We start from the raw sequence: 1337 nt of genomic DNA, 5'->3' as shown, positions 1-1337 counted from the left end.
TGAACATGAATAACTTTTGGGTAGGTGGAATGGAATATTAAGTGTTAGGCAAAAAGAGGAGGGAGATGAAGAGGAGGAGAAACAGAAAACAATATAAGACATACTTCCTTCCCTCAGAGAACCTACAATGAAATTATGGAGATAAGTCATAAGCACAGAAAAACAAAACAAAACAAAAAAGGCTAGCAGAAGTAATATGGCATATAAAGAAGAATACAGAGAAATTCTATAGACAAAATTGATAAAGCAGAGTCATCTCATTACAGTATTAAACTTTTATGAGCCTTCTAGATATCTAAAAATCATGCAACTAGAAATAAGCAGTGGTTAAGACTCCTATCCCCCACCTCCGCTTTAGTGTTCTGAGAAATAGTTAACTGCAAAGGACCACGTTGCCCTCGCATATTCCATAGGAAGAACCATCTTTATGCTTCTTCATGACTTCTATAAGACTCATGGATGACTTCCTAGTTTACCTGCCTCTATAAAACTCTTGGGTCCTTTCCTTTTCTTTGAGATGTTCCTCATTAATGAACATTCTCCTTATGGCAATAGCCTTAATAATAATGATGATGATGATGATGATAACTGGAATTCAGAGAGGCTATTGTGTGTAATAATTTCCTAATATTTTCTTAAATTAATGGAGCTCAATTCTTATTAATTTATAGAAATAAGTGTTTAAATAAACAGGATATTCCTAAAATTTCCAGAAAATAAGTAAACTGAATTTTCAAGACTTTTAATGTGTTAAAGAAATAGTATTTCTATAACAGCAAACTCAGAGAGTGACATCAGAGAAACGGTAGTTTGAGAGGATCCCCTTATACTTACAATTTGAACAGCTATAATTGAACAAAGGATTCCCTATTCTAGACATAAACACATCTGAGAGATCTGTACATTAAAACATCTGAGGGTAGGTGAGTTGGAGTGAGCATGGGAGGAGGGAAGGAAGAAGAGCAGAGACAGGTGCCCTAAATGTAGTTGGGAGCTTGCTGTCTGTCTTAGGAGAGGGGAGGAGTCAGGTGGCCACTGGCACTCTCTTCAGCTCAGATGAGCAGAGAAATACTGTGAGCAGTCCGGCAGAGGTGGACAGTAGGCACTGTGGATGAACCCAGTGACCTGGGCAGAGACAGAGGTAAGGCCGCAGTTGTCTGGCGGCTGCCATTTCCAGTCACAAAAACAAAGCCATAGAGTCTGGCTCCCGCCCCTTATCTTCCCACAGTTCCCCTACCTTCACCTCCCAGAGCAAGCAGCAGGCCCAGAAGAAGTGGTAAAGTCGTGTCGGGCTACAGAGCACATTATTTGCAGCCCTGAGAACTGGAGAGGCAAAT

The 1337-nt window shown here is 40.1% G+C and overlaps 1 protein-coding gene across 1 annotated transcript in view; it reads right to left on the bottom strand.

Moving 5' to 3' along the window:
- The window catches only part of LOC102752858 (histone deacetylase 8), a 45205-nt gene extending 44667 nt beyond the window's left edge, over positions 1–538 (bottom strand). Inside the window, exon 1 of the mRNA XM_015565964.1 lies at positions 477–538. Within this exon, the coding sequence (XP_015421450.1) occupies positions 477–538 (62 nt within the window). The remainder of the gene's footprint in view (positions 1–476) is intronic.
- Between the last annotated feature and the right edge of the window lie 799 nt (positions 539–1337).

The sequence above is a fragment of the Myotis davidii genome, unplaced genomic scaffold (genome assembly GCF_000327345.1).
Source record: "Myotis davidii unplaced genomic scaffold, ASM32734v1 scaffold1342, whole genome shotgun sequence".
NCBI classification, from domain to species: Eukaryota; Metazoa; Chordata; class Mammalia; order Chiroptera; family Vespertilionidae; genus Myotis; species Myotis davidii.
Note: the sequence above shows the minus strand (reverse complement) of the source record. Positions and strands in the feature narration are given on the sequence as shown.